This window comes from Struthio camelus, chromosome W, assembly GCF_040807025.1.
Source record: "Struthio camelus isolate bStrCam1 chromosome W, bStrCam1.hap1, whole genome shotgun sequence".
NCBI lineage: Eukaryota > Metazoa > Chordata > Aves > Struthioniformes > Struthionidae > Struthio > Struthio camelus.
This window is the reverse complement of record NC_090981.1, coordinates 15,647,904-15,670,894: the sequence shown is the minus strand read 5'-3', so window position 1 is coordinate 15,670,894 and position 22,991 is coordinate 15,647,904. Positions and strand designations below refer to the sequence as shown.

The 22,991-nt window shown below is 39.6% G+C and overlaps 1 protein-coding gene across 7 annotated transcripts in view; it reads left to right on the top strand.

Moving 5' to 3' along the window:
• LOC104146064 (uncharacterized bromodomain-containing protein 10) overlaps nucleotides 1-13,793 on the top strand; it is a 60,994-nt gene extending 47,201 nt beyond the window's left edge. For all 7 annotated transcript variants that reach the window (XM_068924878.1, XM_068924879.1, XM_068924880.1 and 4 more), the window contains 3 exons: nucleotides 5,174-5,289; nucleotides 8,744-8,922; nucleotides 9,412-13,793. In XM_068924878.1, coding sequence (XP_068780979.1) covers nucleotides 5,174-5,289; nucleotides 8,744-8,922; nucleotides 9,412-13,025 — 3,909 coding nt within the window. In that variant the 3' untranslated portion in view covers nucleotides 13,026-13,793. The remainder of the gene's footprint in view (nucleotides 1-5,173; nucleotides 5,290-8,743; nucleotides 8,923-9,411) is intronic.
• The last annotated feature ends 9,198 nt before the right edge of the window (nucleotides 13,794-22,991 follow it).

The following is a 22,991-nucleotide window of genomic DNA, read 5'->3' as shown; positions in this document are numbered from 1 at the left end:
GTGAGGGGACCTCATGGTCCAGCTCACAGGATCGGGCTCTTCTTTGTATGTGACAGGGTTTGTGCAGGGAGTCCCTTGGTGGGCCTCCTGGGAGGGGTCTGTAGCACTTGGGCATGTTCTACCTTGTTCACCTCCCCCCCCCAATACCCTTTTGGTGCCCCACCCTCTTGAACTTCCCCCCACCCCAAACATATTAGGGCTTGTTCAGCCAACTTGTAAAGTGTGTGTGGGGGGGGTGCGCGAATCTACTTTTAACTTTTATTTACTTTCTATTTAGCTCTTATTACAGAACGTTTTATACATTTCATAGCTACACTTTTATGGATAAATATATTTATATATCTTTATACACGTGTGTATATATATACACTCTATATACACATATATAGAATAAATAAGTGTGCCTATGTATAAATAAAATATATCAATACATATTTGTACATTCCTTTATATATTTCTATAAATATATATATTATATATATAAATTTATACTTTTTTTTTTGTATGAGCACTTCCTGGTCTGAAGGAAATGGGCAGCCAATCAGAGGGGGTCCTCTGAGATCATGTGGGTATGACAATATCAAAAAATGGCAACCAGCCAATCACAGAGCAGTATGAAAACACATGGGGGTATAACATTGTCAAAAATGGCAGCATCCATGTATGTAGTGGAAGGGGGCTTCCTGTTCCAATGTACTTCTGGGTAACCTGGAAGAGGCAGCTGGGACAGCCAATCACAGGGCAGTATGAAAACATGTGGGGGTATGACATTTTGCAAAAAGGTGGACTAAACAGAGCATGTGACCGGGAAAGGGGAGGGACTTCCAGGGCAAGTGGAACATGTGACTGCTAGTAGGGGGCAGGGCTTCTGCTGGAAGTTCGGAGGCATGGCCCTTGTCACTTCTTTTCTTGGATAAAAATTGTCCTTATACTACTATGCTGCCAATGCAGTGGAACTGGGACTGTGAATTGCAGACCAAGCAGGAACATAACTCATGAGCACTCATAAGCATTTAGTTAAGAACGTGGACTCTAAAATATTATCATACTTAGAATTATCTCCACTAAATTAATGGGGAACATTTATTTTGTCTAACCAGAATCTCCCAAACCGCATTTGTGGCCGTTTCCATTTGTTATGACAAATTACTGTATGTCTGACATTATGGAAAAGAGTTTGGGTAATGTTTTTTTTTTTTTTTTCTAATTTAAAGTTTCTCTATGTTGAGAGTAATAGGCCAACATGTAATGCTTAGGTAGGGGGTATTACCACTAATTGGCTAATCATATCCTTATCAGTAACTCATTTGCTTTTTTCTAGAAGAGCACAAGACTACAAAATAGCATGAAATTCCATAGGAAAGGCGATACTAGATTTAGGTAGTGATGTGTCTCAAGGTTAGAAACATTGTTTATTTCCCTTTTTACTAGTTTTATATGTATAAAGAATGACAGCAGATTGTTTGTCTAATGTCTGAACTTTGCACAAATCTCTATTATATCGAACCACAATGATATAAAGAATAAAGATTTTTTTTTTTACTTATTTTTTTCATATTTCTCTGACTCAGCTATTTCTGAGGAAAGGAATTTCTTCACGTGGCTTATTCTGTTAATTTATATGTGCTGTTACTGATGGATTTATTGCCAGCTACTAAGTCCAAGTAAGAAAAATGAATAGCTGGGATACAGGAAGATAATAACAATATAATAATTTTTCAAATTAGCTATTATAATTGCATAGAAATGTTTGGGAACCAAATAGTATGTGGAGCTTTCTAGAGGTTATATCTGAAGGATATTTTCTTAGGGAATTGTCTTTAGAATTTCCTGAGTGTATATTTTCTCTTTAAAGGAGAAGAAATGTGACTTGTGATCATTTTCTTCATCCCTGAAGTGATAATTAATATAATGAAGTCTTGAAGTCTCTTCTTAACTAAACCTTTTACCTGTGTCTACCCATGATACAATTGTTACTTCAAAATTTACTCAGTGGCCATATCTAGCTCATATTCCATTTTTCCTTATCAGAATCTGCTTTATTTAGAGGTAAATAAGTCTCTCAAATATATAATCTTCTCATCATTCTTTTTCACTCTCCAGTTATTTTTCAAAAGTATTTTTATTCTTGTTTTCAGTCATTCTATTCTTTGCTAAATTTCAGAGTCCAGTGCTCTCTGACCAGCTTTTTATAGATATTCCACACATTGAGGGTTGCATGTTTAATACCAAATTTACTAATTTGAAGTTATTTGATGTTACACAGGATTTCGATTTAGCAGAGTGATACAGCAATGTACTTAAATCACAGTACAAACAGAGTACAGAAATTGCAATATACAGCTGAATTACAATACAAATGTGATTCTCATTACTGGTCTCTACAATATGCTTATGACACTGGGCATCCCCAATCACCAGGAAGGAATATGTGGGTTGAAACCAGCTCAAACCCATTGCTTTCTTCAAAGGTCTTTTTGTTGCTTGTTTGGGTTTTAGACTCTGTGTTGGCCTGAGCCATGTTTAGCGCCCCCTCTGCCCATGCTGGTCTGGCTAACTCGGAAAGATTGATTAACTCAGGGACACAGAGTTACACAGCTGGTTAATCCACTCAGCGGATATAACCAGTTGATCCACTTAACTGATATAGCCATTTATCTAGAACAAAGGCCACCCTCTGGTCCCCTTTGTGTTGAGATAAGTTCAGCTTTCTTGGCAACAGCTGTGGTCAGTCACTCCTTACATTCTTCCCTGAGCTTCATGGGCACATCGCCCTTGCCTGTCTCCTCTGAGCCTTCTTCCATTGTAGGAGTTCTTTGATTGGTCACACAATCATATTGTTTATTTTGGCTATTTTGATTTTTGATATGATACATGCCACTAATACTATGCAGTATATCAACTCATCCTTCTACAAATCTCTATGAAATGTTATATATACACTCTTTAAGAGGAAAATAAATTATACAGTTAATATTGGTTTACACATCCACAGCTAATTCTGTTGACTACTGCTACTAACAAGCAATATCAAATGCCTAATTAGGCTACAATATACATGTAGACTATTTTCTAATACAGCGCTTAATGGCAGCTTATCTTCAATATATCACATGTGCACCAGGCCACAAATGGGGTGAAATTAGAACACAATTTCCTGATTTCTGTTTTTGACATCAAACACTGTATGGTAATATGGTATCCTTTTCCATTTAAGAAGCTTTAGAAACATCTAAGAGCTTTAATTAAAGAATGAATGAGTAACCATTAATTTTGTTGTGTAACATGTAAATGATTATCCATAAAAATAAGCATGCAGCCTGACATTGTTCTGTGCACAGTGAAGAGATCTGCTAGGAACAGGTAGAAAGGAATTTGTTCCACTAGTCACAAAGGAATCACTGTTGCAGACTGCTGAAAGGCTGCTATGTCAAGCCTGGTACAGCTTTTCCTGCCCTAAAATTCTGTGCATGCTAGAATGCAGCTAGTTATTAAGGAACAGAGCTCTACCAAAAGCTAAAGATGTATATCAAATATAAATAGGTTCCTAAGTCTTACTTCTTTTTCTGCTGCAGAACCATTCTGTCTTTACTGTCTCTAGTCTTATCAGAGAGGATGTTAAAAGAAAATCATCAGTTAAGCAAAAATACATTGGATTGGTAGAGTGGCAGAAGCAATATAATATACATTATCTGGTTGTGTAGCTGCCTGTATATACATATTCTCTCATTTTTGTGAGTGACTTGATAATAAAGTTTTTAGAACAAATATTTAGAAGGTTTATGTGTCTAAGAATGTAAAAAGATGTGTTGCACAGCATTATATTGACTGTTTTTTTTTTTAATTTTTATTTGTAAATATCACACATTGCCTGTCAGGGAGCAGCAAGAATGGCTGCTCTGCAAGGGCAGGGGAGCCAGGAGCCGAGGGTGACAGCAAGGCAGGCAGGGGCAGTGCCCTCATCATCAGGGTGCAGTCCCATAGCACCTGAACAAGAAGAGCAGAGCAGGTCCAGTGATGGCAACCAGGGTCAGCCACAGTCCAGTGATGGCCAGACAAATTCAGAGTGATGAGACAGGACTGAGGTCAAGCTGGGAAGCCCAGTCAGTGGGTCGGGGAAACAGCTGGGCACAGTATACCTACAGTGTAGCTCAGGTAAGGCCCAAGGGCGGGGGCCCCAGCTCTTTCTCCCACCTTAGCTGTTTTCCTAGCAGTCTGATCCCAGGTTACACGGCTGTGCTGTATCAGAGCTGCCCTTGAGCACAGGCAACCAAAACCCTAGGAGCAGGGGGAGGTTGCAGAGACTACTGGTTCCCTCAGGGCCCTGACAGCAATTATTTAAATGAATAGTGAGGAAAATTGTGTGCTGTGCATGCATACTGCTCATTTTTCACAATGTTTTTATCCTCAATCAGCCTTTCCAGATTTAACAAAACAAGAATTCTTTATGGAACATTATAAGATTATACATAGTAAATTTCAGTTTGGAAAAGAAAATGGCTTTTAATTACAAGATTGAGATCAAAAACTTAAAGTTTTTACAGTTAGAAAGTGCTCCCTACTCCATACTCTGTTAGTTTATAAACGGCCAATTTACAGAACTTTCCTTTTAAGAACTTTATCTAGAATTTTGGGTAAGGAAAATGTAATGCAAAATGTGTGTGTGGGGGGGAAATCCTGAAAATGATATCAACCTTTTTTTTTAAGGGTCTGTATAAATCATATCACTTATACATTATATTAAATTGTTATACATTTTTAATATAAATATTTTTTTAATATTAAGTTTTGAAGCTTTGCATATGCAGTTGGCTTCCTTGACCTGAATCAACTATGGCATATATTAGGGTTACTCATGTAAGCAATTTTAAACATGTAGTGTAACCGTTTGCAGGGTTCTACTTCAGTTCTAATTCTGAACAATCTGAAAAAGTAAACATCTCTGCACTGTTGCTTTTATAAATTAGGATATTATCTCTTTGCACTATACAAACTGTAAAAGTATTAGGTTTACCTTATGAAGGTTGGGAAAATACATTATTGTGAGACTTAATATCAATCATTCTAGTTATTTTTCTATGTTGTAAGTAAGTATACTGAGATTGTTCTAGGACTACTATAGTATAACAAGATTCAGATATAATGCAATGATAAATGTTATTTATGTTCACAGGGAAGATGGTACTATCGAAAGCAAGCAGTAAAGGAATTACATAGTACATTGATACGACTGCTTAATGAACTGTTACCATGGGAACTAAAGCTAATGAAAGCTTTTCAAAGAAACAGGTAATTAGCTGCTCTTTTTAACAATAATGCAAGAAATGTGAAACAAAATCCAACTCATTACTTTTAAAAAACAGTCAATCTTAGCTGGCTTCTAAAATCATGGTAATTAAGATACTTTGAGAATAGGAATGAGGTCTAGGTAGTATTTTAGTCTGAAGAGGTAAACATTTTCTGCAACAGATTTAGGGACTACAAGTAAATTTGAGATTTAACGCCTGTTTTTTTTTTTTTCCAAAATGCTCTAGGATCCCTAAGCATACTTGTCTCAAGCTATGTCATATCATAATCTAGCTAGGGTTAATATTGCTGTTTGTTTGATCAAGAAATTCCTGAAAAACAGTATTAAAAAACTAGACCAAGTCTTCTTACAACTTTTTAATTCAATATATGGTATTAAGTACAATCTAAAATTACCTAAACTGGTCATCAACAACCTCATCAGAGAACCAGTTCTTAAAATGTTATTTTAAGAGTCTTTCTAGTTTTGTAAATTAGTGTCCATCTGGGATCACGTGCATCAGAGAAACATCAGTGTAGCAGTGACAGGATTAAAGCTAGCTAAGAATGGCATCAATGAAAATGAGGTGAGGACTAGAACCCAGATTCAAAGCCCTGTAAAAACTAGGCATGTTGCCACTGCATCTTGAAGCTTGTGCTACTGTTGTCTGTTAGGTAATGTCACACCCACCTTAGAAGGATGAGCCAGGGAACTACAGGCTGGACAGCTTAACCTAAGTCCCTGGGAAGGTTATGGAGGAAATCCTCCTGGAAGCCATTTCCAGGCACAGGAAGGACAAGAAGGTGATTGGGAACATCAAGCATGGATTTACCAAGAGCAAAACACGCCTGATTGTTTTCTACAATGAGATGACTGGCCCTGCAGACAAAGGGAGAACAGTTAATGTTGTATACCTTTGGGCTTTGTCACAGTCTCCCATAGTATCCTTACAGCCAAATTGATTAAGTATCGACTGGATAAATGGATGATAATGTGTGTAGAAAATTGACGGGACTGCTGGACTCAAAGTGTGGTGATCAGCAGTACAAAGTCCAACTGGCAGCTAGTTACTAGTGGTGTCCCTCAGGGAACAATACTTGGGCCAACACTGTCGACTGTCTTTATTAATGACCTGTATAATGATTCAGAGTGCACTTTCAGCAAGTTTGTGGATGACACCAAATTGCGGGGGAGCGGTCAATGTGCTGGAGGGCAGACCTGCTATTTAGAGGGATCTGGACAGGCTGGAGAAATGGGCTGACAGGAATCTCATGAAGTTCAGCCAGGACAAATGCCAAGTCCTGCACCTGAGCTGGAATAACCCTATGCATCAGTACAGGCTGGGGCCGACCAGCTAGAGAGCAGCTTTGCAGAGAAGGACCTGGGGGTCCTGGTGGACAACAAGTTGACCATGAGCCAGCAGCATGCCCTTGCAGCAAAGGAGGCCAACAGCATCCTGGGCTGTATTAGGAAGAGTGTAGGCAGCAGGTCCAGGGAGGTGATCCTTCTCCTCTATTCAGCACTGAGGCCTCACCTGGAGTCCTGTGTCCAGTTCTGGGCTCCCCAATATAAGACAGACACAGACATACTGAAGCAAGCCCAGCAGAGGGCCACCAGGATGGTTGGGGGCTGGAGCACCTGACGTACAAGGAGAGGCTGAGAGAACTGGGTTTGTTCACCCTGGAGAAGAGAAGGCTCAGGGGAAACTTTATTGTTGCCTGATCGAAGGATGCAGAGAAGATGGAACCAGGTGCAAAACAGCAGAACAATAAGCAGTGGACACAAGTTGAAACATGGGAAATTCCCATTAGATATAAGGAAAAAAAATTTCATCATGAGGGTAGTCAAACACTGGAACAGGGGCCCAGAGAGGTTGTGGGATCTCCATCCTTGGAGGTGTTCAAAACTCGACTGGACAAGGCCCTGAACAACCTGATCTAATTAGACCTGCTTTGAGCGGGGAGTTAGACTAGAGATCTCCAGAGGTCCCTTCCAACCTAAATTATTCTATGATTTAGGGAAGTACTAAGACCTTATTTTTACTGTCATAGTGATTGAGTTTAGGTCCAGGATAGAATCTAAATTTTGCCCTAGACAGTTTGCTAATTACTAGCATCTCTTCACTGGTTTCTTAATGAATCTTTCTGATGTCATGTTTAATTACCAGTGGCTGAGCTCTGTAGTTCACTGTACTTATATGCTAAAATACCACTAGATCTCATCTAAGCAATGATATAGAAGAAAGGATAAGAGAGTAAGTAGCACTGTGTGAATATCAAGATGAGTATGGTGTCACAGTGGATACTATTTCACAAGAGTGTTCAAATGGAGTAAAATACGTATTTGTCAGGTATTAAAATACCTATGCCACATCTGTAGTCTTGTGTCAAATTCTGAGCTCCCCAGTACAAGATAGACATGGACCTACTGGAGCAAGTCCAGCGAAGATTCACAAAGATGATTAAGGGACTGAAGAATCTCTCATACAAGGAGAGGCTGAGAGAACTGGGACTGTTTAGCCTGGAGAAGAGAGGGCTCAGGGAGGAGCTTATCAATGTTTATAAATATCTGATGGGAGGGTGTACAGAAGACAGAACCAGACTCTTTTCAGTGGTGCCCAGTGACAGGACAAGGGGCAACGGGTACAAACTGGAACACAGGAAGTTCCATCTGAACATGAGGAGGAACTTTCCTGTGAGGGTGACTGAGCACTGGAACAGGTTGCCCAGAGAGGTTGTGGAGTCTCCTTCACTGGAGATATTCAAAAGCCGTCTGGACACAATCCTGGGCAACGTGCGCTAGATGACCTTGCTTGAGCAGGGGGATTGGACTAGATGATCTCCAGAGGTCCCTTCCAATTTCAACTATTTTGTGATTCTGTATTTCTATCTTCTGCACATTACTAATGGAATATGAGCTTCTGGAAGTGAGTGGCAGCTATTTAATCGGTTGTGAAATGAGGTAGATATTTTACTGAAAAAAGAAACATTATGGTCATCTAACCATGCCAAAGACATGATGTATTCCTGAAAACAAGAATTGCTTATTTTTCTAGCTGAAGTTGTTTTCAGAGGAAAGAGTAGATTCCTGGATTTCTTACAGATGTACCTGTAGCGATTCAGGTATTAATCATCATAATGCAAGGTGTATGAAGAAGCAGGAAATGGAGGTAGGAAAGTAGTGATTGGTCAGATTTTACTCAGTCTTGTTGCTTATTGTTAGAGAACTTTAGAGGATAGAATTTCATTTCAGTGAGGGAAGGGATGTTACTGCCACTTTTTATTTCCTGACTTTTAGAGACTTGAATTTAGCTACCTTGCACATTTTTAAAGGGCATAGGTTATTCTAGGCTACCTTTTCTATGTGAAAAATTTTTTGGGAGGAACTTACAAGTAAAAGCATGAAAAATTGAGTATTGTTCTTCAGTGAAGTTAGTTGTATGTCATTATTTTCAAGGTCTCGACTGAAGAAAGACTATGATGACTTTCAAAGACAGCCAGATCATGATAAATTTACCAGAGAATTATGGAGTAATGACAAAAGTGAGGGAGATGCTGACAAAGACTCTTTTGAAGTAATAACCAGTAAATCTTCGGAGTCTGCAGAACATGAGGATGCTTCCAAAAAAGATCATCGTAAGTATTTACTGAAATTTAATAGCCTGGGTCTTGATTCAAGGGTCTACCAGTTTTTTTTCATGCAAGTTTCTGTCATATATTTTACCTTAATTATAGCGTAAGTATACTGGAGTCGATTTTGTGATGCACTTTTGATAGATAGTAGACCAGGAGAAGGGGGCAGAGATGACCTAGATGAGAATTCTGATTTTATGTATTAGTAAGCTTGTGTCATTTTTTTGCTTAATTATTTCTGTGATAAAATAGTAGGCCTGCTCAGAAGAATTTATATTGTTGTCTGTAGCTTAAGTTATTTTTAAAAAAAAAGTAAAATACAGTACAGATGATTAATGCTGTCATCACCTCAGAAACTGTTCTTGATAGTTGTCATGACAAATAATTATAAGCTAGCACTTTGCCTTTATCTGAATGGTGTTAAACTGTCATATAGATGTATCAATTGCAAAATATAAAATACTTACAGTTTTTACTTTACTATTTTTGCAGATGAAATGAAACTGTTAGAGGTGGTTTTACCTGCAGGGAAAAGCAGACTTCTAAAAAAAGAATGGACTTCTAAAGAAATACATAAGACACTGACCAAATCTGTTAAACGACAGTCCAAGCAGAACAGTTGTCTGGATGATAGCACAAATGAACTTTCACCAAGGAAGAAAGCTAAGTTGAGCACAACTGAGGCTGTAGTCCAGAGTTCAGAAAGAGGCATGCAGACAGATAGTTGTTTGACTGAGCTGAAACAATATGAACAACCAGCTCCAGAATCATTTTCCCTGTCAGATCCTGCAACATCAGTATCAAATTTTCTGAAAGGGACCAAACCCATCCAGGCCTTGCTTGCCAAGAGTATTGGAAACAAAGTGACCTTAACAAATCAACTGCTACCTCCCTTGGGCATAAATGTATCTACTTCTGAAAAAACAGTTATATCACCTATGGAATCACTGCCAATAAAACCAACATTGCCTTGCCAGACCAGTTCAAGGAGTCCTTTACAAACAGCATACAAAATGCCAAGTAGCCATTATATACCAATAGACCTTCACAACAGGTCAGTGAAAATTCAAATGCAGCCTGTGATTGACCCTAAAACTGGAGAAAAAGTCATGCAACCTAAGAATTTTCTTATTCAGCAGAACAAAGGAAAAATTATATCCAAGGACGTTCAATCACTGAAACAAAAGTCTTCTGAACTGCACTGTACAACTTTCTCACAAGCAGCAATTGTCAATGTTTCTTTAACACCTGTCCTGGTAACACCAACTGCACATGCTACCAATCAACTGCCTAGTACAATTTTTAACAAGAATATTATGCATCTGTCACAACTAACTAGTCCTGTGAACAGACTGCACCCATTGCATTCTATAACCTCAACAAGTAACTCATTATCATCAACAATTACAATGAGCCACAGTGAAACTGACCAAACCAAGAGTACAGTTTCAGCTGCCACATTCCCTATATCTTTGGCTTTACCCACTGTTTCTACAGCTAGTCAGCCTTTTACATCAGTAACAACATTAAGTGGATCTACAAATACTACTTCTTCCTTTAATAGTCTCACATCACAGAAGAACAGTGACTCCTCTGAAGCTAAGCAAGAACTAAAAACAGTGTGTATAAGAGAATCACAGTCTATAATGGTAACAACACGAGGTGGGAACACAGGAATTGTTAAAGTACAGACAAACCCAGACCAGATTTCACCTAATAGTTTATCTCCTAGTTCATTTTTTGCTTATGCACCTCAACTTCAGACATTTTTGGTGCCAAAATCCACAGCATTATCAACCTCTACTCTTTCATCTATAGCAACAGCCACATCTGGTTTTCCACTTTTTGGACAATCATCTGTTTCTGGGTTTGCCACCTCAACAGTTGCTTCTGTCAACATTCCAGCTTTTCCTGCTGGTTTAAATCAGATAAAGGGGAAAAATTTCAAATGTACATTAGGGCAGCCTCCTCGTGGGGGCATTTTGGATCAAATAGAGAAAACGTGTCATGTGTCCTCTCCTACTTTCTTGCCCCCCCTTTCATCAACTAGCACTTTGATGTCAGAAATTCCAAGCAGTCCTGTTAATGCAATTAGTGTTGGACAGAATAACACTGGCATTACCCCAAATTCTTCAATAGAGCAACAAGGTAATACTAAAAAACGTCCTCTTATACAATCTGAGACTAGTACAGCAAAAAATGGAGATGTAATCAGTGGTACTCCAATTCAAAAAGTTATGTTAGTCACAAATCCACCTATTTTGTCTCCATGTGGGGCTACAGGAGTCAATATTATACCTTCTCCAGCATCCACTGGTGTAAGTGCTCAGAAATTAGTTTTCATTAATCCTCCACTTCCCAGTGATGCATCTAGTCTAGTTACAGAGTCATCAAAACAGACCCTCCCTTCTTCCCTAAAGAAAACCTTTGTTGGTGCCACAGAGCAGCCACAGTTGGTTCTGATTCCATCTACAGTAGAAGTACCAATAAAAAAAAAATCATCATCTAATGTGGCTCAAGTAAAAGATGTGAAAATTGGACTAAACATAGGTCAGGCCTTTGTAAATACCAAAGGCAACGAACAACAAGCTCCACCAATTAATATATTGCAATCTGTCATTTCTAAAGGAGAAAACAAAAATAAGATGGGCTTTACTTTATGTTTGTCAAGCAGTGGTAGTTTGGTTCCAGTACGTTCAAGTTTTGCAAGTCAAAGTGTTACATCATTGAACGAATCCATAGGTATTGTAACGAAAGCTGCAACTGCCTTTACAGTAACAGCAGCAAATGCACATTTGGAATCTGTTTCAGTAACATCAAGTGAGACTTCTGTTGGGACACAACCTACTGTCTTGATTGGTGGAAACAACACTTCAAGAATAAGGCCAGTTTTAGCTAAGCAACTGTGTACATCGAATATTGGAAATACTGTGGATATATCAACTGGAGAAACAGGACATCTTGCTTCATCTGTGCTAGTTTCAACTACACAACCAACAGTATCTCCTCAAAACTTATCATCTATTTTACAATTTCCAGCTGTTAGCCTGCCTGGATCTGTAGCCACCTCCCCCAAAGTGATACATACAGTTCCTCACTTCACAGCAGTTCCAGCTCTCCCATCACTTCCAAAAGACCAGCCACCCACATTACTTCAGTTTCAGTCACCAGGAATTTCAGCTGCTGTGACAACTAATGCAGATAATCACAAATCTCAAACTGTATTGTCCTCTGCTTCACAAAATACAGGTAAAGTCATTAGTTTTCCCAACTTTTCTTCACTACAATGCCAACAGATGCCACCCAATATAGTGAAACAAAGTCATACTTACACTTGTACTTCTGCTATTCAGGTGGCTACAGCTTCACCCACTGTAAAAAGCCAGGAAGGAGATCAATTGAATGAACTTTGCATGCAACAGAAAATAATTATTAACACTTGTATGCCTTTGGCACCTGGAACTGAGATAATGATTAATGGTACCCATTTTATTGTTCCATCACAAGGCCTTGGACCTGGCAGCCATGTTCTTCTCCTCTCTTCTAATACAAAGCAGACTCCTCTTCCTTTAGCTATTAACCATGGTCAAGGGGCTCAAGGTGTACCAATTGTTAATCCTATACCCCTGAAGATTACCCTAGCACCAACTAATTCATTAAGCTGGCAAACATCAAAACATCCTTTGAAAAGCTCTACAAAAATTGTGAACTCTTCAGGGTCTGCAAATGCTTTACCCACTGTACATGCAGTGCCCCATATATTGAATACTCCTGCTAGCGCATGTGCACCACCATCAACAACAACATTGTCTACGTCTTCAGTGATAAAACCTCCAGCTAATGTTTTAGTTGCAACTTCTTTAATTTCTGCCATGCACCCTGGGAACTGTCAGTTATCAAGGAATACTTCAGTGTTTGACTTAGATACATCTATCAAAAAACTATTGGTCAGTCCAGAGGGAGCCATTTTGAATGCTATCAATACTTCAGCATCAAAAGTTTCAACACTGCCTCCTGTTATAGTGTCCACAAGCAGAAATCCTATTACTATCTTTCCTCCTTTTCGATCATCTTGCCTAGATAAACCTGACAAAGCTGCATCCTGAATTTAGAGAAAATGAGCCACTTTGAAATGTTGGGGACTTTGAAAGTGGTTGTTATAATGTAAACCCTTTCTTATTTTGTTTAAAACATAGCTGATTTCTTACAAAATTATTTTGTTAGATCTTTTCTGTTTACCTGTGGGGCTTGAGAGAAGGAACAATATATTCAGTTTCAGTCAGAGGTATGCTTTCAGGGGGTTAATAAAATGGTCAGAAATGACCAAACAATTAATAAATAGCAAAAATTTTAGTTTGAAGAAAGCTAGCTTTTTGCATATGTTCTATCTTGCAATGTGTGCTCTATGGTAGTGGTCTTTATGATAGTATGTGTCTCCTCTTTTTATTTGTCAAATCTTTTTTAAATTTTTTATTGTTTCTGTAAAATAGAAATGCATTGTAAAAATGCAGTCTATGGTATAAAATTATATATAATCCTGAATTCCTAACAATCTGTACTAAACTATATGTGCAAAGAACTATGCTGTTTTATTCATGTTTTGATGACCCAATGTATAGGGTTTTTTTAAGTATTTTAGTAATTTTGGACCAGTGTACTGTTCAGCAACAATGCAGAAGAATCTACATGTAATAAGGTGCTATACTGCTTTGTGTTGGTAATTGTTTAAAAGTGTGTATATCTGTTGCATTGTGGCAGATATATATATATATATACACACACATATATATGTGTACATCTTTCCATTTAATGCAGAAGTATCTCACCATGACTGGGTGGCTTTCTGAACACTAATGTACGCAGCATGGGAGACAAACAGGAGGAATTAGAGGTCTGTGTGCAGTTGCAGGGCTATGATCTCATTGCGTTTACGGAGACATGGTGGGATAGCTCGCATGACTGGAATGCTGCTACAGGGTCTTTAGGAAGGACAGGTCAGGAAGGTGAGGAGGGGGAGTCACCCTTTATGTGAGAGAGCAGCTGGAATGCATGGAGCTCTGCCTAGAGACAGCTGAGAGGCCAGTTGAGAACTTATGGGTTGGGATTAGAGGGCAGATCCATGTGGGTGATGTTGTGGTGGGTGTCTGCTACAGACCACCTGATCAAGAAGGAGAGGTAAATGAGGCTGGAACCAGCCTCACATTCACAGGCCCTGGTCCTCATGGGGGGGATTTGAACCAAGTCAACATCTGCTGGAAGGACAACACAGCAGGGCGCAAGCAATCCAGGAGATTGCTGGAGTGCATTGATGATTGCTGCCTGATTGAGGAACCCATGAGGGGAGGTGCTCTGCTGGACCTGATACTTGCAAAAAAAGAACTGTTCAGGGATGTGAAGGTCGTGGACAGCCTTGGCTGCAGTGACCATGAAATGGTGGAGTTGAGGATCCAGAGAGAAAAGAACAAGGCAAATAGCAGGATCATCGCCCTGGCCTTCAGGAGAGCAGACTTCAGCCTGTTCAGGGATCTGCTTGGAAGAATCCCATGGGAGACAGTCCTGGAGAGAAGAGGGATCCAGGAGAGCTGGTTGATTTTTCAAGGGTCACTTCCTCCAATGTCAAGAATGGTCCATCCCAACATGCAGGAAGTCAAGCAAAGGTGTCCTGCATGCATGACCAAGGAGCTCCTGCCTAAACTCAAACATAAAAAGGAAGTGTACAAGAGGTGGAAGCAGGGACAGGTGATCCAGGGGGAATATATACTGTCCGAGTGTGCAGGGATGGGGTTAGGAAAGCCAAAGCCTACCTGAAGTTGGTTCTGGTGAGGGACATGAAAGGCAACAAGAAAGACTTCTACAGGTATAACTGCAGCAAAAGGAAGGGTAGGGAAAATATGGGCCTGCTGCTGAATGGGACATACCATGGGCCCTGATAAGATGCATCCATGAGTGCTAAAGGAGCTGGCTGATGTCATTGCGAGGCAATTATCTTTGAAAGGCCATGGTGACTGGGGAGGTTCCTGAGAACTGGAAGAGAGCAAATGTCATTTCTCTCTTCAAGAAGGTCAATAAAGAGGACCTGGGGAACTACAGCCCAGTCAGCCTCACCTCAGTCCCTGGGAAGGTGATGTAGCAGTTAATCCTGAATACCATTTCCAAACATATAAAGGACAAGAAGGGAATAGTCAGTATGGATTTATGGAAGGGATACCTGACCAACCTGATAGCCCTCTATGATGAGATGACTGGCTGGGTGGATGAGGGGAGAGCAGTGGATGTTGTTTACCTCGACTTTAGCAAGGCACTGTCTCTCATAACATTCTCATAGACAAACTGAAGTATGGGTTAGATAAGTGGCCAATAAGGTGAACTGAAACTGGCTGAACTGCTGGGCTCAGAGGGTTGCGATCAGCAGCATGAAGTCCAGCTGGAGGCCAGTCACTAGTGGTGTCCCCCAGGGGTCAATCCTGGGGCCAATATTGTTTAGCCTCTTCAGTAATGACTTGGATGATGGGACAGAGTGCGCCCTCAGTAAGTTTGCAGATGATACAAAACTGGGAGGGGAGGCTGATAGACCAGATGGGTGTGCTGCCCTTCAGAGGGACCTTGACAGGCTGGAGAAACGGGCAAAGAGGAACCTCATGCAATTCAGCAATGGGAAAAGCCAAGTCCTGCTCCTGGGGAGGAATAACCCCATGCACCAGTACAGGCTGGGGGCTGACTGGCTGGAAAGCAGCTTTGCAGAGAACCTGGGGGTCCTGGTGGACAAGAAGTTGAACATGAGCCAGTGGTGCACCCTTGCAGCAATGACATTCAAGAGCATCCTAGGATGCATTAGGAAGAGCATTGCCAGTAGGTCGTGGGTGGTGATTCACAGAATCACAGAACAGTTGAGGTTGGAGGGGATCTCTGGAGATCATCTTGTCCAACCCCCCCTGCTCAAGTAGGGTCATCTAGAGCACATTGCCCAAGACCATGTCTGGTTGGGTTTTGAATATCTCCAAGGATGGAGACTCCACAACCTCTCTGGGCAACCTGTTCCAGTGCTCAGTCACCCTCACAGGAAAGAAGGGTTTCCTCATGTTCAGATGGAACTTCCTGTGTTCCAGTTTGTGCCTGTTGCCTCTTGTCCTGTCACTGGGCACCACTGAAAAGAGTCTGGCCCCTTCCCCTTGACACCCTCCCTTCAGATATTTATAAACATTGATAAGATTCCCTCAGTCTTCTCTTCTCCAGGCTTCCCCTCTACTCAGCACTGGTGAGGCCACATCTGGAGTCCTGTGTCCAGTTCTGGGCTCCCCAGTTCAAGAGAGACATGGACATACTGGAGCGGGTCCAGCGAAGGGCCACAAAAATGATTAAGGGACTGGAGTATCTGACATAGGAGGAGAGGCTGAGAGAGCTGTGATATTTTAGCCTGGAGAAGTGACAGAAGGAAATGAGGAAATAAATGGTAATTTATGGCTAAACCTCCTTTGTACATGTGCCTTCTAATCAATGGAGATTCCTGAGGGGAGCCAGGGGCCAGGCACTTACTGTAGTTATTCAATTCAGATATTTTCTTTTCTTCATCTTACGTTGCCAAGTGGCCTCCATTACACACACATGCCTCCCCAGCTTCAAGGACAACATAGCTGTGCTAATTGCTGCTCTCAGGTCACAAATTCAAAAAGGTTAGCTTATTTAACAAAAAACTTCCTTTCTTACTTCATTAGCATCATTTCAGCACGATTCAATCTAAATGATCATGGTCTGTAAAACAATTTACATATCTTTATCAAGAAGGAAGAGAATGGCTGAATGCTCTGAGCAGCCTGTTTGAAATAACAAAAATAAAGTATAACAAAGAATTATCTTAATAAGATAACCCAAGTTTGTGTAGGATATGCAGCTCTTCCTTTACCTAATAGTTTTATATAAGTTTTTGAACTGTGCTGCAAACCACCAGATCATCTTGCATGCAGTCTAGCTGAACAAGCTAATTACACTCATTGAGTTGAATGGACTCATTCAGAGTTGAATGCAGAAACTGGGAAAAAAAAGAGTTTAAGAGATCAAATAAACATCATGTCATCTGGAAGGATTTTAGAATGACTTGAGTCCTGCAGATATAATCCAGTAGTCTTTGTCTGCATGTAATAGCCACCACCTTCTTGGATGTGGTCCCAGTTGCACAACCCATTACTGATGCCAATTTGTGCTGGTGGCCTTGGACAGATTTGGCAGCCTCTTAGTGCCCTGAGTTTATCAGTTCTTGCAGATTCAGCAGGACTTCTAGTCTCCAGAGCTTTCTGTTCCTGGGAGACTTTCACATGCTACCTCTCAGCATGTACTTTTCCTCTCTTCAGCCTGCTGTTTTCTGGTAACTACTTCTCTATCGGTATCTATAAAGCCCATTCACACAAATTCACACAGAAAGGGCTTTTATGATACCTGCAGCTTTGTGAAGTATTTTGCCTTGATCATCTATTGTTGCTCTTCCCATTTTACAGTTCAAAATTAAATCTGAGCTGCTCATTTATCTTCAAGAAGGTAAGGAATACCTGTAGACTGTTTACGCTGTTATAAATGATACTTACATTTTTTCCTTTTTAGAATTTAAGAGTTTTAGACTTTATGAAGAGGCTCTTGGGGTTTCCATTTGTAAGTTGAAGAAAACACTTTCCTCTGGGCTGCAAGAAAAATCATCTCTGTTCAAATCTAGTTTGTCAGCTCAGCTTTCACTAAGACTAAGGTTTAGCTTTCACTTTTAAGTGCTTGTTTGAGTGAACACAAAGTGTGTAGTTATATAAAATATTTTGCATGAGGTGAAACATGAAAGGGGACCCTGCCTGGAACATCAGTGCTTCAGAGAATAAAGAGCATTTATGATGAGGCAGTTTATGCTTTTTAAGTTCTGTCCTGTGACGTCCTAAAGAATTATTTAACCATTCAGGGGTTAGCTGACATTTTGGCTTTTACTGTTAGGCTTGTAGGACAAAATTGGCAATAGCTTAAACATAGGCTGACCATACATGCCCTGCTTTTGAAAATGCCTTTGATTTACCCACCTGGAAAATGTAATTAGGGGCCATATTCTCTGCTGGTGTAAACAGTTGCCACTCCATTGATTTCAAAGATATTTCATCCACTTCCACCAGTAGAGAATTTCTTCAATAATTTCCCCATTGGAACAAGGCTACTTATGTAGAAGATATAGTATTTTTATTGGCTATGTGCTATCATTGAATATATGAGAGATGTACAAAATGAGTCTCTGAAACATAGATCTTATTTAAATAATCTGCACAACCCTAAAAGGTCATCCTGCCACAAATACACACATAGTCTGCAAACTCTCCTAACAGTCATCTGTGCTTTTTGTCTGGAAGGTAGGAAAGCCTGTGGAAACATGTCTCATGCATTCTGCAACCCTTTATTGTGGACTTACCCATGGTCATTCTTTCCCTCTCCTGGAACTGCTGGCACACTGTCTTTATTGCTGACCAGAAGCTTTCTGGGAGTGTTATAAAACAAGTAGTAAGTCAGGATAAAGTGTTGCAAGGTCACACAAATTTTTAATTTAAGGGAATGTTTATCAAAATGACTGAATCAAAAGTACTTTGTTTTCAGTATGTATGATTACTGACACATCACAGGTATCCTGAATATAAATTGTCTCAAGATTGCATAAGCAGTGTTAGCATGGGAAAAAGTCAGGAAATTATTATGGAAGAAATAAACAGACATCAAGGCTGATGTTACTGGCAAGGTTGTGTGACATGGGATGCAAAGAGAAACTGGACAGAAAAATGTAGAAAAAGTTCCTCTACATTTTTAGTTACATAAAGCTTGAAGCATGAGAGAGAGAGAGAGTGAGGCTAGTTGAGCTGTCACTATTTATTATTTGTATATGAAAAATCCTCAAACTGTTTTGGACTTTGATACTCCACATCTAAACACTATTCTTAATCTTGGTTTCTCATTTCTCATTTGTTAATAGACCAGGTGCATTTTTTGCTTTTAATTGTATAGGGTCCTTTAAAATTCTACTCAAACTGCAAGAATGGAAAAATTTCCTTTTCTGGTTTTTAAACAAAGAACTCTGTCTTACACCACAGATGTTGCCTCACAGACAGAAGTCTTGTGTAAAATAGCATTACAGTAGCTGTAGATCTATTTTATGTCAAAGTAGTTAAGAGAAAATAGGTTTGGATATCTTTTCATATGCTCTAGGGTGAAACTGTGTGCACTTCATTTTATTTTGGAATCATAGTCTAGTTCTTTCAACATCTTTGCAGAGAGAGAGCGAGAGTGGCAGTAGAATGTCATCTGCTTTTCAGAAAGCACCCCCCCCCCAGTATGCCAATGTTAATTTCTGCTCTGTACTGATTGGACCATGGACTTCTTTTCACTGCTGCAGCTGCTTTATTTTTTTATTTGCATTGTATGCTTCAGTGGAGAGGCTTTTTTTTTTTTTCCAAATCATGATTTTGATATGAGAATGCATCGTGCATGAATGATAAAATGGGAACTGTACAGAAGGCTGTTGACTCCATGCTAGTGTTGGGTTCTTCTTTGGGATATGTTTATCTACCATGTAACTGAACACTCAAAGGGCCAGTCTTTCCCAGTGCAGCTGATGCTGCCTTCCAAATGTGCGTGAGCACTTCAAACAGCACAAATAAACTCAGTATAGCTTCTGGAGCAGAAGTATTAAAACTCTGTGGTAGCAAAAAGCTATTGCAGAGAAACTCATTAAAGAAATATATCTTAATTGAATTTTTAAGTGATATTCCTGTGAATTTTTGGCTCTTCTTTTGGCAGTACCTGAAAATTCTTGGTTGATGAAAGAGTATGTCTTGGCAGCTAAACATCCCTTTTCCTCTGTGGTGGCATAGGAAGTATTTCAGCATGGTATTAGCCCAGCAGATAGACTTCTGTATATACAGGGACTTTGGCAATGTTCCATGTTATCAGAAAGTGTGACAATGGGCATTATGTAACAATTTATCTAAGTTTATAATGAGGAGACAGTTCTTTAGGTGGTTGTGTGCATAAGGATTTGTAGATTTGTTCTCTTTCAAACTTGATTTGAAATAACTGTATCTAAGGAATAAACAAAAACAAGTATATCTTTTAAGTTAGTGATTTAGTAATAGATGCATTGCCATTGCCTTTTTTTGTTATAACCAAGCCCAGAACAGCCAGGAAAGGAGATCTTTTGCATATTGGTTTACAGTTTGTTATCCGTTCTGCCTTGTTACTTAAGCAGAGAGTGAGCAGTAGAAATGAAGGGAAACACAAAATGGCATCTGAATAAGTACATTCCAAAGGAATGTAAATTCCTGTAAAATCGATGCCATTGTCATTGGAGTTGCTTTCAGGAATAGTGCTTTTTCTGAAGTGAACCTTAGAACAAAATATATTGACTCATTCTGATCTGTTTCAAAGTACATTTTTTGGTCTAAAAATCAAGTAGTATAACTCTACAATATTGTTTTTAATTGCTTTTTGGAGTAGATATCCACTGATATTTTAATAGTAAATTTTGGGAAAGTACCACATATGGAAATGAACTTATGTGTAATAGTCCTCCAGTACATATGCTCCCCTCCCCCCGCCCCGGCTGGTCTGGTTAACTCAGGAAGACATATGTTTGCATTATTTTGATTAACTCAGGGACCAACAGTGGCACAACCATTTGATTCATTCAGCTGATACATCCAGTTGATTTGCTCAACTGATATATCCATTTATCCAAAACAAAGGCCACCCTCTGGTCCCCTTTGTGTTGAGATAAGTTCAGCTTTCTTGGCAACAGCTGTGGTCAGTCACTCCTTACATTCTTCCCTGAGCTTCATGGGCACATCGCCCTTGCCTGTCTCCTCTGAGCCTTCTTCCATTGTAGGGGGTTCATTGATCTTTCACAGATGCTGAGGTGGCTGCTGCTAAACCAGTTTTGAAGAAATCAGGATAATGGTTTTAAAAATTTACAAGGATCAGACCTGAAAGGTAAGAATAGGTGATATGAAAAAGGATCATTCTACCAATCTGATCTGCAATCTTATGGAATGAATATCTGCTTCAAGACAATAGGTACAGACAAATTAAAGTAATTATCTCAGAAAGATGTCTATTCTTGATTTTGAACGATTGAGCGACATTGGAGAATTAAGCAATGTCCTTGGTAATTTGTTTCAAATGGTAAATTAAGTTTGCACCTTATTTCTAAGCCAGCTTCAATTTACATTTGTTGGCTTTTGTAATGCCATACCATCAAGGTCCTTTGATAAGCAGCTTGAGGTCACTCATTTCAAGTGGTAGGCAACTCAGCAGGACTTCTTGAATGAGTCATATCTTCCTTTTATAAGTCTGTAGATGAATTTAATGTACACTGGCATAGGAAAGCTGTTTGAACAGAGAATTACTTTGCTAAAGGTATCTGGATAAGCAGATTTACAATCTCTGTCCTGAGGACTAGAACTAGCTTGTTTACTACAGGCCTTAATCTGTCACTTCTGTCCACACCTCTCTCAGTGGGGTGAATTAAAAAATCTCAACATGCTTGTTTCCAGGATCCTAGCTTGGTAAACAAGCCTATTGCCAATGCTGGGGTTGACCTGTCCTTCACAGCTTTTATTCTGATAATGTGTTCAACTTTGCTTTCTAGCTTTAATATCCCCTCTTGATTTGATGTGTTCATAGTTCTTCATGCCTCTGCTCAGATTTTATTTTCACATGACAATTGCATTATGATCAAGTTACCTGCATAACCTTCACTTTGGATGAGCAAGACTTGTCAGCTATGAACAGAGGAGAGGCACTGGTGTCTGGTGGCACCCATCTTTAGAATTTTCTGCAATTTTCAATCTCACTTCTGGAAATGTAGATAACGTTACCACACATAAACCAGCACAAAACCAGAAGGTAAACACTGACTGTTTTATCCCTTTTCTGTGTTCAAGCACTGTGATTATGCTTACCACTCCCCACAAACAGCATTTATCTGGTTACCCACTAGACTCCTCCAAACGGCTTCAGCTATAGTATAGAAGAAACTATTCTGAGATAGTAAACATGGCCTACAGTCTTCATTTTCCTTGGGGGCTTCTCCTTACCTTTGGTTGTGCCCAGCTTACCAAGCATTACCTTTATTTTTCCTTTGTTATCCCATTTTATCTGTAGACAAGGATTTTTCAACTTAGCATGAGGAAAAGATCTAGCAAGGACAGAATCTGCATCAAATAGCCATTTCAGTATTTTGTTTACAGCTATACTGAGACCTAGTGCTGGATCTCAAGCTGTGAGATGCAACTCCTAACGAGGTTTAAAAAACCACAACCATTCTGAAAGTTGCTGTTTGGGACTTCTCTGCCTAAAGACTGAAAGATAATGATTTCATACTACACATTTTGATAAGAAACAACTAACCTTAGCTGATAAAGGTGATGGTGAAAATGTTCATCAAAAACTGTCTTGATACAATCCTTATTGCAAGTATACCTTGTGTGAAAGGGGTTTTTTTTAATGAACAGCAGGAACCCAAGCGGTGTTGCTGTTTGGTTTTAGAGATAGTTAACTGGGTACAAGACAGGAATCCAAGAAGGCAGTTCTGGTAACAAATTGGGATTAAGTGACAGTGGTCTTTACATACTATTAAATACCAAACTGTCTTAGTAGGCCTTACTAGGAATAACTAAGGCAGTCAATTTAACTTTAGTGGGGTAAGTGAATTGTGGAGATGAGCGAATGAGTTATGGGATTCCATAGACAATGTTAGCAATCAAGCTGTTTCTTTTACATGGCCACTGAACCTAGTTTTTGCCTTTAGATTGAGCCAAGAAGAGATCTTAACTATAGATACGTAAACCCCTTTTTGAAACATTTAATGGACTTGGTTATGTCAAAGAACCACTAATAGGGTGACTCTAGCTTTGAGAGAGAGCTCTTCATTCTGCAGTACACAATTATGACACAGCAAATTAAACAAGTGAAATATTCATCTGGTCCTGTGAAAGCTTAGTCTCTCTAAGACGGGACCCTGAACTCTTGTAACTTCCTATTAATGTCAGGAGGCCAGCAGTAGGTGTTCT